This window comes from Drosophila serrata, unplaced genomic scaffold (assembly GCF_035046125.1).
Source record: "Drosophila serrata isolate PLE 108 unplaced genomic scaffold, ASM3504612v1 contig_293, whole genome shotgun sequence".
Classification (NCBI taxonomy): domain Eukaryota; kingdom Metazoa; phylum Arthropoda; class Insecta; order Diptera; family Drosophilidae; genus Drosophila; species Drosophila serrata.
In genome coordinates, this window is record NW_028257191.1 from 3,166,666 (window position 1) to 3,181,325 (window position 14,660).

General features: G+C 41.0%; 2 protein-coding genes across 3 annotated transcripts; both read right to left on the reverse strand.

Annotated features, from left to right (window-relative positions):
- Window positions 1–32: 32 nt before the first annotated feature.
- dmrt11E (doublesex-Mab related 11E) lies at window positions 33–3,216 on the reverse strand. Its single transcript, XM_086836805.1, has 2 exons — window positions 2,408–3,216; window positions 33–476 (listed from the first exon to the last, which is right to left on the reverse strand). Exons 1-2 carry the CDS (start codon window positions 2,982–2,984, stop codon window positions 142–144), a joined length of 912 nt encoding a protein of 303 aa, XP_086692931.1. The 5' UTR covers window positions 2,985–3,216; the 3' UTR covers window positions 33–141.
- A 456-nt stretch (window positions 3,217–3,672) lies between these two features.
- Syt12 (Synaptotagmin 12) lies at window positions 3,673–11,463 on the reverse strand. 2 transcript variants are annotated; one of them, XM_020952654.2, is made up of 6 exons: window positions 11,148–11,463; window positions 8,383–8,636; window positions 7,006–8,303; window positions 6,804–6,948; window positions 6,405–6,746; window positions 3,673–6,348 (listed from the first exon to the last, which is right to left on the reverse strand). In XM_020952654.2, the coding sequence occupies exons 2-6, from the start codon at window positions 8,569–8,571 to the stop codon at window positions 5,959–5,961; spliced, it is 2,364 nt and encodes a 787-aa protein (XP_020808313.2). In that variant the 5' UTR covers window positions 8,572–8,636; window positions 11,148–11,463; the 3' UTR covers window positions 3,673–5,958. The 2 variants fall into 2 exon arrangements, with proteins under 2 accessions (XP_020808313.2, XP_086692928.1); XM_086836802.1 differs by having other exon boundaries at window positions 8,383–8,633; window positions 11,148–11,455.
- Between the last annotated feature and the right edge of the window lie 3,197 nt (window positions 11,464–14,660).

The window sequence follows — 14,660 nt, forward strand, 5'->3', positions numbered from 1 at the left end:
ATATATATACGATACAATCATTCAAAGACCCATCCATTTTTATAGTTTTATTTCATTTGAAACCTAAGGATATGAAAAAAAAAGGTCTCCTTAACCTAGGACTATGTACAGAGAGAGATATAGAGTGTGTGGCTTCAGTGGCTACGTGCTGATGCCCATGATGGCCTCAATGGAGAAGCTGAGCTTGGGCTTCTTGACGGTGCTAGAGTGCTGCTGCTGCTGATGCTGCAGAGTGTGGCGTGTCCTGGGCGTATCCACCAGTGTGTTCACAGGCGGCGGCATTGATTGATGCAAGTTGTACTGATGCTGATGCTGCTGCTCCTGCTGCACTGCAGCGGCAACGGTGGCAAAGTACAAAGCGTTCCCGCCCAGCGTTGCCTCCATGACATGGTTCAGTTCCGGATCGGCGAATGCCCGTCGTTTGCGCATGCGCTCCATCAGTGGCGAGCTGAACGTGGGAAAGCGTTGCTTGTATTCTATAACAAAGAAAATTGGGGGAAGTACCGAAATTAGTATGGATTAAGGACGAAAGGATAACGAAGGGAGGAGGGAATACAAATTGCCATCGATTCGTTCGGCTTCTAGGGACACGATTGTGGACACAATTGGAGCTATCACATTGGGTAACCGGAGACGAGGCGACGGCATCACACCAGACAGTCTGGCACCAGGATCGCCACTTATTTTCTTTTCGTTTTTGGAAAGCAGATGGAAGAACCCAGCAGAGAAGAAGAAGTCAATTGCTGTTGCCACATTTTTCCCTCATACCCCCCTCCCCCACCGTTCTCAAGAGGTTTTTCCGTTTTGGTGGCGTATCAGCTTACGCCTCAAGTGATTGGAAAATGTGCGTACACACTTCGGGGCGTCCGATTTCCATTTTCCATTTCCATTGTTGTTTTTTTTTTGTCTCGTCAGTTCAATAATTGCTACATATTGTTGGTGCTATTGTTGGTATTGTTATTGTTGTTGTTGCTGCAGGGAATCACTCATTTCCTGTCCTCTCCTCACCGATCGGTCAGGCGTCGGAGATGGAGACGATCTCCAATTACGGAGTCTGTCTGGACCAGACAGTCTGGCACCGCATGGTGGAGGAAGAGCCCAGGGCTAGGGGCAGGGACCAGGAGTCGGGGAGCAATATAAATCATAGATATGTATCTCTTAAACCCATAAACTAATGGTCAGTATAAATGGAAAGCGATTGTGGAAATCCCATGATGTCTTGGCCCAAAATAGCTTTTCTATTTATTACTATGACAAAAGGAAATTTTAAATTATGTTTTTTCAACATTAATTAATAATACTTTGTTAATTGAAGTATAAAGATTCGCCTGATTGACTGCCTTTAAAAATGCAACCTTAATTATCATCATTTAATTGAGTTTTCCGCACTGAATAATTGCATATAAATTGTATTATTTGATTTTAAATAATTTAAATAAAAGTCTAATTGAGGGAAAAGTTAGATGTTTGAATTATTAAAAATATATTCGAAAAATCGTTAAATGTTTTCCACAGAATTAAATTAATTTAAATCATTTAATTTTCGGTATTTTCCCTCTTAATATTATTTTTTAATTTGAAGTTCAAATATTTAAAATACAATTTAAAGACAGCTAAAACATCTCTTTCTTACAAAATCTTTCAATTTATTTATCCCAATTTATCCCTGTATTTATCCCAATTCTTATATGATCCTTTTTCTCTGTTAGTTTTTAGGAAAATAAAAAATCTGCATACTCAATTTAAAATTTTAGAAATTTTAATTTTTTGCCGATTTTTAACGATGTAACCCCTTTCCATTTTTTGGAAAAATTTGAAATTTAAAAAAAAAAAAAATTTTATCTGCCGGAACGAGCTAGAAAGATTCGCCTGTTGATGCTGATCAAGAATATATATGATTTAAAGGGTCGGAAATGTCTCCTTCACTGAATAACATTATATTTTCCTCTGCAAGGTTCTAGAAATCGAAATTTGTATTTGATAATTTACTTTTTGGGACAGTCAAAGTTTAAAAATTGCATAACTTTGTCAAAAATGCATTGATTTCAATTCAGAAATCGTTCCTATGTTAGTTTTTATTAGGTTAATAAATCTACAAACTCAATTTAGTATTCAAAAAAATGAACATTTTTGTCAATTTTTGAAAATTTTAACGATGTAACCCCTTATAAGACAGTATTTAAAAAAAAACTTTGAAAATTTTTTGTATGCTAAAGATAGCTATAAAGATTCGCCTGTTGATGCTGATCAAGAATTTATATGATTTATAGGGTCGGAAATGACTCTTTCCCTGTGTTTAAAGCTTCTGACTAAACTTGAAATACCCTCGGAAGGGTATAAAAATACTGTTATCAAAGTCCAACTTTTTCCACAAAATTGGATCTTAGTGGGAATTCAAGGTATTTACCTTCCATGGCGGCGGTGATATGGAGCGTGGATTGCTGTAGACTCCGCAATCGCTGCTTGTAGATCCTTTTCTGGGCCATCAAGGCTTGTCTGGTGGCGGATGACGAGGACACTGAGGCAGATGGGGGCACGGAGGAGGAACCACTGGTGTTACCACATACCAAAGTAGGATGCATTGGCGGTGGCGATGTGGAGGTAGGCGAATCCTCGCCCTCGCTGCTGTGTGTGGTGGTGCTGCTAGTGTTGGTGGTGGCTTCCAGGGCCTCCATGGTTTGCTGGCGACGGAGAGCCACCTGGGCGGCCATTACCCGTTGACGATCCACCACCAGCTGGCAGTTGGGGCAACAGCATTCGCGCCATCGGCACAACCGCTTGTGCCCCTTCACGCAGGAGATGACACCATGGTTACGGCAACGGGCACACTTGGGCGTACGCAGCAGACGTCGCTCCCGGGGAGTGATGATTCTAGACTCCGTCTCCCGACTCTGCTGCTGCTGCTGCTGCTGCTGCTGATCCTTGCTCATCCTGGCTGGTTGTTGTTCGATCGACTGAAAGGATTCGAGTTGGGAAGCGCACATTTAAGCACCGCAGCTACTTGTCGCCGACGGCACGACCAGACAGCCTGGCAGCGTCAAGTGGGTGAGACTCGAACGGAGACCGCAGACCGGAGGAGGCTGGACTGGATCCTCGTCTGCCATTGGCTGCTAATCGCTGGTTCTAAATATAGATGATCCAATGGCCGCACAGATGGCACGGATCAGCGGACAAAAGATACAGTCAGCGACAGGAGAGATACGCTAAAGGGGATTTAAATCACTGTCTCTGTCTTTTGCATATTAATTTTTGTTTATTTGCGTTTCATTTTATATTTTTATGTATTTATTTGTGCTATTTATTTAATTTTATGTTTTATTTGTATTAATATTTATCATTTATTTATATGATTTAACAGCTTGTCCGTTTGTCCGTCTAACAACTCTATAAAGTTAAGAGAGCTTCCACTTTCTCATGGATAACAATTACAGTCATAAAATAATAAGACAAGAAATAATTAAAATGAATATATAATTAAACAAATAAATAAATCAAAATATTTACTATTTTCTTACCCAAATCCATGGTTTCCTCTAGCGAGGTCTGACTGTAGTTATCCCATTTGTGGATATCTATCTCACTCTCACTGTTTGGACTCTGTATTTCGTCAATGTGGATATTGATTTCTAGTTGTTTCCTTTAATGTCTTATATCCGTTTATATATATTTATATTTTTTGAGTCAATTTTGATTTATTTGTATAACAATTTGTAGCATTATCTCATATAGCACATACATTTCATATATATATAGATATATATATATATATATTTGTTTGTATAAATACAAATTCAACACGAGTTCTTTTTTATTATTTTAGTTTAGCTAACAAACATTATGTTTATGTAAAAAAAAATAAATAACAGACGAAAAAAAAGGAGCAGCTTTACATTTATCTATCTGGAAATTTACGGCTACAGTGCGTTTCACACGTATCAGGTCTGGAAGTTATGGGAATAGGATTAATTTTTTGGCCGAATCACGGCCAATACTTTTATTGGCGATTGTCAAATGTTATCGAAATCAGGCCCATAATGCGATATGTTATCGAAAGGTAGTAAATTCTTGAAGAATTTCTAGAAAATATATATATATGTATATTATGTGCTTTTCTCCATACTATACAGCTGTGAAACGCACTGTCCATGTAAACAGTTGAATGATTGAGCGATTGACAAGATTGATTGAGTGATTGATTGATGTTACAGGATTAATGTGCAGTTTAAAGCTGTGTTGGTCAGAGTATACAAAGGTGCGGCTTGATAAAGACTCTTAGACAGGTGCAAAAGTGCGAGTGCAATCTACAATCTACAAGGACATCCAAGCGGACCCAGCGGACAATCTGGAGAATCTTGTTAATGGTTTCTGAACTAAGCCTTGATCACTATAATTATTCGATTCACTTGGAATTATATATAAATGCTTGCAAAGTTATTGTCCTTTACTGCTTACCCAAAAAACGCGCTCTAAATGGAAATCCATACATATATACTACATACTTGTGTGTGTAGGTTTGATCCAACTTGAACCAACTAAATCTAATTATAAAACTACAAAATCCGAACGAATGCAAAATCATCACCACAAAAAGTACAAAACAATCGCTGGTGTGTCCCATTATATAATAACTATATATATGTTTATATATATATATAATATAGATAATACAATTCGGCTATTGGATTGCAAACTGTCGTTAAATACTTTGATTTCTCCGATACGATACAGACTCGGGCACTCTGAATCATTCTAATATATCATATCACAATGCTCTCAAGGGGGCCAGCGCTTTTCGATTTCGATAAAGCCTCAACTTGGGGTCTTTAGTAGAGATGGAAAAAGCATCGAATATAATCGATTTTAATCGACTTTGATCGACTTTTCTCCATCTGTACTCTCTAATTCAACAACGATTGATTGCCAAACGATAATCTATCTAGGGTTAGGAATTTTACTACAATAACAGGGCTCACTGATCCACACAGCTCGCGAAATAATTGTATAGTCTCTGATTTTCCATTCCCTCCGTTTTAAAGTGGGAAATTGGAGATCTCAAGTGGCAGAAGTCGTCTGACTGTCCATACAAGATGATCTTCAAATTGGAATATTACAATTTGAGTGTTAAAATGCTGTTTGGTTTCTGTTTTCACAGATTTTTGTTTACCCAGACCCAGACATGGCATTAATATGCCACACTTTTCTAGGGAATAATATCAAAACTTAATATCAAATATACAAAACATAGGAAAAATGCCCTAAAAGAGATGAAATCAATAATTGGCATGCTAAAAAGTCAGAAACTTTTAGTAAGAACTAAGTTGTTTCTACTCTTACAACAATCCTTGGAATAAGGACTCCCTGGGAAGATATATTCCTGATCACAATTCATACAAATTAATAAAGAAACCCCCATTAAGAGAGAGAGAGAGAGTTTTACAATTATTTCGCTTGCCTTATGGCAACGACAAATCTCAACAACAAGTGCTCAACTTCAATCCATCAGATACAGATACGAGTCCATATGCTCGTTACAATAAAATCCATTACATAACAATTAGTGCGCGACAATATTAATAGATGTATATATAAGTATATATATATATATATATATTATATATAACTAGTTAATAGGCTCATTTTGTCCTTTGGTGCGGGGTTTTGTTTTTTGTTTTTCTCTCTATATAATAATACTTCTGGTTCAGGGGAAGCAGTAGAAAAGTAAGAAATTCTCATGGCAAGAGAGTAAAACGGGCGTGGTAAATGCGATTTTCCACAAGGATCTGTCACTGTCTTCTGACTTCTCCTCGTCCTCCTTTACCGAAAGGGGTTTCTATCTGAGTTTTTTCTTTGGTTTTTTCTTTCGAACTAAAATGCATTAAATTGAGTGTCTGCGGTGAGGCGGAAAATTTCTGTCCAACGATCAGAGGAAGCCGCTGCATCCCTAAAGCCACTCCCCTTCTAGACAATGCTATTCCTCTTGGCACTGGACCGCTGCAGTGTGTTTTGCATGGCAGCCACCACCGCCTCGGCACCGCCCGTAAACACTGGTTGATTGACTGCCCGCCGCAGGACATGCCACATGGCCACCGGTTTCCTTAGAGAGGAGAGCATCTGATGCCAATGCCTTAAACCCTTGCCCACAGCACAACTACCAGCAACGACATGACCAAGGGGAACAGGGGCACCATTGCTGGTCACCCCAAACACAGTGAGCCGCAGCTGAGTTGTAGTCAGACTTGGTGGCGGCACACTGAATATCATAGATTCATTGAAGATGGGACTCCGATCCTTGCGCTTCAACGAGGTGCGCTTCTTCAGGACCTTGCGATCATTATCCATCAGGTAGACCTACGGGGAAGGAGAGGGATTAGAATGTGTTTAAAATGGAAGAATCCCGCACTCACCTTCACAAAAACACTCTGCACCGTGTCTGGTGCCTGCTCCGCATCCAGCTTGAGATTCCTTGCCTTGACCACCACAATGGTGAGTCTTTCCGCTGTGGGCAGATAGCTCAGGGAAAACATTAGCTCACCCCAACGGGCATTGCATTTCCGGGAATCCGAAAGCGGTATCCAGGTGGTAATTGGTCGCGGCATCTCACCAATTTCCATTTCCGCCTCTCCAATCAAAGTGTGGGCGGGTCCATTGTGATAAAGATGGAACCAAAGGGAGTGCCTTGCCTGTCGCTTCTGTAGCCAAAAGTTGAAGCTCTCATTGTAGCAGGGCGTCAATGCAGCATTGACCACCTGAAAAATAAGATTTTTACTAAATATAAAGATCTAAAGAAAGTGTTTGGCTGCTACCTTGGTTTGCATGGCACCAGGATGATCGGGTACCAGGTAAATCCGCACAAAGGTGTCCAGTGATTCCACACTAAAAGGACATATGAGGCCCTTGGCCTCCAGGACACTCACTTGGAGTTCCATGCCCTCGTTGCTTATGCTGTTCCTAGAACATAATAAATCTCAATTAAAGATCAAGAAGAATAAGCACACATTTTCTTACTTATCATAGTTGAGGCCAACGCATAGATATCCGGTTATCTGTGTATAGGGTTGATCCAATTGATCCAGGAAGAGCGTCGAATCCGAGGTAACCGAATCGCAGGAGATGGCCCTCTCCAGATTAATTCCCTCCAGGGAACCACTCACTGATCCCGAACCCGAATCCAATGATATCTGAGAGCTATTGCGTCTGCCCAGGCCCATGCCCAGGCTCAGCGTTGAATCCTGACGCAGCAGGGAGCGTCCAAAGGACCAGGTTCCATTGCCATTGCCATTACCATTCCCATTGCCATTACCATTGACATGACCATTGGCCATGGGATTGCTGACGCCCAGTTTGCGGAAGAGATAATCCTCGGAGATGGTCTTTTGCAGCAGATGAGGACCCTTGACCCGTTGCGAAAGTCCCGTGAATGGATTTGTGGTATTGTGGAGCTTCATCAGGCGACTGGAGAGGCTTTGGGACTCCACAAAGGGATTGCCATTATGATGATGGGAGCTGCTGTCCAAGGAAGGTGCCTGAACTTGGATAGGTTCCGTTTCCTGAGGAGCAACAGCAGCAGCAGCTGAAGAGATCGTTGCAGAGCAAGTGGACACAGGAGGATCCTCTGTGTGGGTATTTGGCATCTGTTCTGTGGATTCGCACAGGAAAGGATTGGTGCTGGAGTTTCTGCGCTTCAGAGCCGGAGTTTTTCTCTCCACTTCCTCGGAGTGTGCAGGAGCGGAAGCAGGAACAGGAACAGTGGCACATGCCACCTGTTGACCTCCATTGATGCCCTGCTGCAGGGACACCTGTCGCTTGGCCGTTGGTCTTGGTATAGCCGTGGCCGATAGGTTCACCGACGCCGATGTGGTGAGTCGCGGTGGTGGAGGAGCCTCCAGTGGTTGGGGCAGGATACCAACTACTCCACCATTTAGCCTAAGGCAGGAGCGTCGTTCCTGCTCCCCGACGAAAGGCGTCGAAGCACTTCCCACCTCGTTCATCTGACTGAAGGAGAAGGACACCGTTTTGCTGGTGGGTCCAGCGCTATTGGGTGTGGAGATTGAAACTGGTGCCGGTGCTGGTCGCAGGGGTTGTGGTGGTATGCCACCATCTGCCAGCGGTAGATTCCACATTGGTGTGGTGGCTTCCACCACAGTGGTGCTGGAGGAGGAGCCCGGTGCAATGGACATGGTGCCGCTGCCGTTAATCAGAAGCAATTGCGTTTGCTGGGAGCGATTATAGTCGTCCTTATCGATGGTATCAAAGCGCTTGAAGCTGCCGCTGGTGCTCAGCAGGAACTCGGAGCCGGATTGGATCTAGAGGGGAGAGAGATTTCCATGAGAATCAAGAGTCAGGCTCAGCTCTCAGTAATTAATACAAATAAATTGAACTTACACTTGCCATATAGCCATTGGCATGGAAGAGCTTGTGCTTGTGATTGGATAATCCGATTTTCTCCTCCTTGCTGGACCTCATCCGCATCCAATTGGCTGCCCTTGGACCCAGGCAGTGACAGGCGAAGAGCAGGCACATAACCACTACCGCCAGCAACAGCAGCGCCAGGCTAATGGTGAAGCTCATCATAGCCGGCGGAGGAGTCCCATTCAAATGGGTTTCTCACCAATTATGTAGCATTTCCGCTTGCCCTTCTGTCACCACAAAACAGATAAAGCTCTATATAAATGTACTCCAAAGTACAGATTGAAAATGTATGTCAATGGGTTGATGCAGTTCCTCAAGGAAAGCGGCGTCAATGAGTCATACATACAATGTCAGGGGGGGAAATGAAAAACGAAAACGAAAATAAAACCCAAATGTTTTCATTGGAAAATGACGACAATGATTTCGATTTAGATTTAGAGGAGTGGAGGCGAGAAGCGAGGGGCAAACACTTTCATCTTGGATCGCTTTACACCCAAAGATTTGCCTCATCATTGCGGTGTGTGTGTGCGAGGGCGTGGACAGGTGCTCGTACTCGTTCTCAATCACAAAACTTTGACAGTTTTTCAATTGAATTTTGTAACCAAAGACGTAGCATTTCAACTTCAAAGCGGAGAAGCGATGCCCAAAATGATGGACAGGTTTTCGGCAGGGTAAAGGCGGTTCCTCAGCTGATGGATGACAATGGATCACTTTAACCTGACCCAACTGGAGGCAGCGTCTTCCATTGACTCCCTCATCCTCTCTAGGTAACTCGATGAAACTCGAAACTCGGTAACTTTGCTAACTATTCCCTCTCTTTTATATATAATATATATAACTACCCCAGATTTTACCCCCTTGAAGCTCATTAAGCTCTGTTCTATATATTCCCTCCTCTATTTACTGGCTCATTCGGTTCATTGAGCTCCCCATTAAATCGTTTTAATTATATTCCAACTGGGCATGGTTAAGTGCATTACATTAGTGTCGAGCCCAGTTCCTGGCCAGGTCCTGGTGCCCCCACTCAATGCAGCAAACGTTGACAGAATAACAGGTGTAATGAGCACTTAATGGGAGGCTCTAACTATATACACTTCAACTTGTACCCACACACACTGGTCATGTACACTTGAAGAAGAGCAATTGTAGTTGTATTTCTATTTAGTTTCTTACATATTTTTATCTAATTTGATTCAAATCTATGTTTTATTATTAAAGAAATTCGTTTTTAATTTTATTAACTGCCAAAGTATCTTTCAAAACTAAGTATCTATGACCAGTAAGTAACTCTGAACAGTAAGTACCTATGAACAGTAAGTATATATGACCACTAAGTATCTATGTATGATCAATTACTAACTTTGAACACTAGTAAACAATGACTTGCACTTTTTGTAACACAACATATATCTGAGACGTGACCGGCAGCGGTCACTTCGTTCCGGGGATGTTAGAACTAGTTGGGAATCATAAGTTCAGATATGTGAGATTTGCTTTGAAACAAATTTAAGCTATTTCAATGAAACTATGGACGTATTCTTTAATGTAATTTTACTATTATATAAGTCGAAGCATGGAAAATCGGTGGACTATATATATATACATATATATAGCTGCCATAGGACCGATCGGAAAATTGTAAGAAAAAAGTAAGTATAACCTTTCCAGTTTTCAACAGATTTTGATCAAATGTAATATATAGCCATTGTATATTAATCTAGAGTTTTGGTTAAAATTTCATGAAAATCGGACTACTATATCATATAGCTGCCATAAAAATAGACGAAAATGAAAACGAAACATATCACTGAAACTGTAACCTTTTTGATTTATAATTAAAAATCTAACCCAGTTGTTAAATATATACTTTCTGTACCTAATTAGCTAAGCTCTGGAATAGCCACAAGTTTTTCCTAGGCTTAGATATCACATGTCTTTGCATCAAAGCCAAAGATAATTCTATGATTTTTTCACTCGATTTTGTGCAAGTGCAGGACAAAGTTGGTCACACATTGTGGCTTAGAAGAGGAACTTTTGGTCCGGGGAGCCAGGAGCCGGGAGAAGAGCCAGTTGGCAAGAAGCCCAGCCAGCAGCCAGCAGCCAACAGCAGTTGTAGTGCCACTTTTCATTAACCTACTCCGAGGTCATTCCACTGGCTCTGGCTCTGTCTTTTGTTGCACACGCACACCCCGATATATCTGGCCATATATACATATATACACTATATAGGATATATACTGAGCCCCGATATAGTTATGTGTAGTGGAGTAAGGCTTTTTGGGCCTGAAAGTGTCGTCGCGGCTAGTGACCTCTTTTCTTTCCTTTCCGAGGGGAAAAATGGGGCAGGCGGCCAGCAGGCAACAAAAGGAATGAACTCCGGTCACGTCACACAGAGAGACAACTGTAATGAGGATGTGCCTCCTGGTCCCTCTAGGGGATCCACACGCATCCTTGAATCGCGCAACAAAAAAGAAAAAGAAGAACAAAAATATAAAAAAAGGGGGGAAATCAAAAAAGTTTTCACTGCGAAATGGAGAGTGACGAGCGGGCGAAAGTCAAAGTAATCAAAAATGCGAGGCAAAGACTGAGGAAATTGGGGAAACCCGAAAATCTAGAGCAACTTGGCGGAAATACACACACACACAGAGACACACATTCGCTGACGCTTTTCCTAGGTTATCCCGTAACAACAACACTAACAACAGCTGAAACTAGCACAGAGGAAAGCAACACCTCACCTGGATTTCCCTCCTGGGTTTTTCCTCAATAAAAAAAAGAAGCACCACAACAAAAACGGGAAAACACTCTCGATTTGTTTAATGGAAACTCCTGCGCTTTTCCTCAAGACTTGACACTTTAAACAGCGCACTTTATCTACACTTTTTTGTTTTGTTGTTGTTGCTTTTTAACAACAATAATAATAATCAAAACAAGCCGCTGGGCATGAGGAGAACGAGGAGGAGCTGGCGCAGGCGGAAACGGAACTGCGGCCGGAAAATTCACTCATTTTCGTAGACCGTTCGGTGCCAAAACTCGCGGCCAACTGAGAGAAAGCTGGGGGAAAATCGCAATAATAAACAACAACAGCAACAAATAAAACACAACTTTGGTCCACTTTCGTGGCAGAAAACCTTCACTTTCTCCCGATTGTAGCTTTTTATTTACGGTTTGCGAATCAAAAGCAAGCTTATTTTCGTCCTTTTTCCAGCTTTGGGACAGGGTTTGCTATAAAAATTGAGCCATAATAGGGATTCCTATAAATTTATGGCTTATAGCACACCACTATAATTGTGGAAAATTGCTATAAACTTATGGGAAAGGCCATAAATTAAGCTTAAGTGGGAGATGAGTCACGTTTAAATGTTTGAAATATAAATAAGTGTGTTAAAAGCAGTTTTTAGTTAATATTTCATTAAATAAGTTATAAATAAACTAAGCAATTTAACACATTTTCCCATAAATGTATTTTTTTGTTCTTTAATTTATTGAAACTTAAATGTTTTCCGATAAGGTTCCAATTAAAAACTGAACCTTAATACGATAAAATCACTAAATCATTTTATATATTTTTAAACTTTCTAAAAGCAATCATCTTTGATCAGTTGTTTATTAGTTTCTCATGCTCCTTTCCCTTAAAAAGTTATATTTTTATATATTTAATTGTTTAGTTTTGTTTCCCATTGCGATAGTTTTCCCTCTCGTCGTGTCACGTGCCCTTCCAACCGGGCATCACTGTTCGATTACTGTGCTACGCAGGGGAAGTTGTCGTCGTGGAAGGCATATAACAGGACACACTTCCGCTGTTAAGCATCCCCCTAGTTCTGTTAATTAGCCTCTGCCATTTACAGCTGTTAACCTAGCCCAACAAGAGAGCCACTGTAGCAACATTGTTGCTAGTAAATGAGTTGAGTTTGGGATTCTGTAAACCCTTTAGTATGGAGAAAAATACAAAAACAAGAAAGGAAGCAAACTTGGAGGAGCCAAAGTGTGCATACCCTTGCATATAGCCATAAGATCTTGGATTTGAATATTAAATGGATCATAACTAAGCCAACAAATGCTTTAATCCCAATATGGAAAGAATTCGTGTTGACTTTTATTAGGATACTATCATATTCTAGGTATATTAAACAGATATTTTATATATGCTCAATTTTAGGGCAAATCAAAGTTTTTTCAAATATCATAACTAAGCCAAAAATGATTTAATTTCAATTCGGAAAACGGTTCTCTGTTAGTTTTTGTTTGGTTAACAAATCTGCATAACATAATTAGTCTATTTAAAAAAATCCAAATTTTGTCAAATTTTAATGATGACCCCTTTTAACCCCTTTTAAAATTTTTGAAAAAATTAAAAAAAAATATTTTTTTTCCTATATGCCTAGAAAGATTCGCCTGTTCGTGCTGATTAAGAATATATATGATTTATAGGGTCGGAAATGACTCCTTTAATGTTTTTTAAGCTTCTTACTGAAATTCTAATACCCTGCAAAGAGTAGCAAAAGTTGTCTCCAAAGTCAGTTTTGCAACTTCCTAAGAAATTTCTATTCTGTAATAGTTTATAATGAGGTTTAGCTATGAGTATACGTTTTTAGATATATTTAAAACAAATTATTGTATTACTTAATATTAAAATTAAGTAAATGGCAACAAGGGAATTAATTGGAAAACGTATGCATAGGCAACACAGCTAATTTTACACCTATCGATCACTATCACCACTGATGTAAACAGGGGGGCGGCCGCGGACACAATGAGGCCAGTTCGATAGCTGTGCCTGTATTTATAGTCTCCGAGTAAAGAGAACAGAGAAAGTATGAGCGAGAGCGAGGGTGAGAGCGAGAGTGAAAGAGCTATCTCTAGAGAAAGTTAGAGAGAAAGCGGTAGCTCTAAAAATGCACAGCGAGAGTTAGACAGAGAAAGAGGGAAAGGGAGACTGAGAGTAAGGGACAGAGTGAGAGTGAGAGAGAGAGGGAGGGACAGAGAAAGCTATTTCCTGCCCTTATAATATAATATTCTTAAAAGAACGGAAGCAAATAATAGCATACTAATGAAATTTTCATATAGTACAACATTTTAAAGATATTTTGCATTGATATTTCTGAAATCAAATTCAGTTTCCTGTTGTTTATTTTAATTACAGCAATGCTACTGCTTGCATACCACTGTGCAGCGTACAGAGGCTTAACAGCGCTGTTGCGCCACTGTTATGCGAAGGGGCAAAGCTCAAATGGAACGCAAGCTGCTCGAACAGTTTGACCTTAGCCAATGTTAGTGCAGGTCCCGCTAATCCTGGAATTTTAACAGTTTCGCCGAAGCGAGTTTAAGCGGATTAAGACGAGTAACAAAAAAGCGAAAAAGAAAAAAAAAAACCATAAAAGGGGGGACTTAAAACTTGAATAATAGATAGATACACACACACCAGGGGCTCGGCTGGACAGCGGCACCAGGACCAGCGTCAGCATCACAGCCCGAAAGGCCGATAATGGATTTAATTCGTGGTCAATCTAGCGTGGCTCCCCAAAGAGTAATGCGCTGAGCTGTGCTTGTGCCTCTGCCAGTGCCTGTGCCTGTGCTGCGATGGGCGAGAAATGTTTTTACATCTCGCGCGCGCTAATAAATTCCATTATTTTTGTTGGGAAAGTGGATAATGGAAGGGGAGATGGGAAATGGGAAATGGATGTGGAAATAGAAATGGAAATGGAGCTGCTGCTGCCACTGGCATTTTTGGCATTCCTAGCCATATTCTAGCATTTTGCTGTATTAGTAGACATTTTGTTGTTGCTGCTGCTTCTGCTGCTGCTTGGCCATTACGCAATTTTGGCAACGCAAATCCCACTGCGCCAAAATGCGCCAAGCCCCACGCCGAACCACATCACATCACATCACATCCCAGCACAGCACATCACACCACCGATTAAAAAGTACACGGCCATAGCACTCAAAATGTGCGATAATTTTCACAGCCTATCCGGCGGAATTCCTCAATCAGCCAGCAGATTGTTGGCCAAATCAAATTGCTTTCAATCGACACTCTGGGCCAGGGACTCTCACTCTCTCTCTCTATCAGTACAAGGACGATACAGGATGCGGCAGCGGCGGCAGCGGTCCGTTTGTCGGTCAAATCTTTGGGTGTGCGAAAAACCGCACTTTAGTCGTAATGAAAATGAAAATGAAAATGATGCCGAAACAGAAACAATAAAAATGGATATAGATGGGAATGTGTGTGTGTGTGTGGCAACTGGAATTGA